Below are 403 nucleotides of genomic sequence, written 5' to 3'. Positions count from 1 at the left end.
GTCATGCAAAATGATACAACTCTCCTTGTTTTTTAATCGAATTTCATCCACGGAAAATTCTGCTTTTTTCCTAAAGGCATTTTTTTCTTTTCTGATTTTAAAAACGTGATGATTTCAGGGCCGTTCCCAGAACTACTGACGGGTTCCATGATGTGTGGGACTATTTCCAGAAGCGAGCTCTAGCCAAGCTGTCTGGTGTCAAGAACAAACCCAAACGAGTGATCATTTGGACCAGCACCCTTACTGAGGGAGACCGTCTGACCAAGTACTTGGATAGTAACAAGTACATTATTCAGATTTGGACCACGGGAAGTGACCCACAAGTGGCCAATCTACTGCGGAACAAATTTCCTGTGATCTTTTCCAATTACGAAGCGCTCTACTTTGATTGCGGGTAAGTATG

At 42.7% G+C, this 403-nt stretch overlaps 1 protein-coding gene across 1 annotated transcript; it reads left to right on the top strand.

Annotated features, from left to right (window-relative positions):
* Positions 1-101: 101 nt before the first annotated feature.
* On the top strand, positions 102-398 carry LOC113473704 (chitooligosaccharidolytic beta-N-acetylglucosaminidase-like; the record flags this gene model as incomplete). The annotated part of the gene is made up of 1 exon (XM_026833186.1): positions 102-398. A coding segment is annotated over one exon (297 nt), but the record flags the coding sequence as incomplete, so codon positions are not given.
* Between the last annotated feature and the right edge of the window lie 5 nt (positions 399-403).

The sequence above is a fragment of the Diaphorina citri genome, unplaced genomic scaffold (assembly GCF_000475195.1).
Source record: "Diaphorina citri unplaced genomic scaffold, Diaci psyllid genome assembly version 1.1 scaffold66521, whole genome shotgun sequence".
NCBI lineage: Eukaryota > Metazoa > Arthropoda > Insecta > Hemiptera > Psyllidae > Diaphorina > Diaphorina citri.
This window is presented reverse-complemented; position numbering and strand designations above follow the sequence as displayed.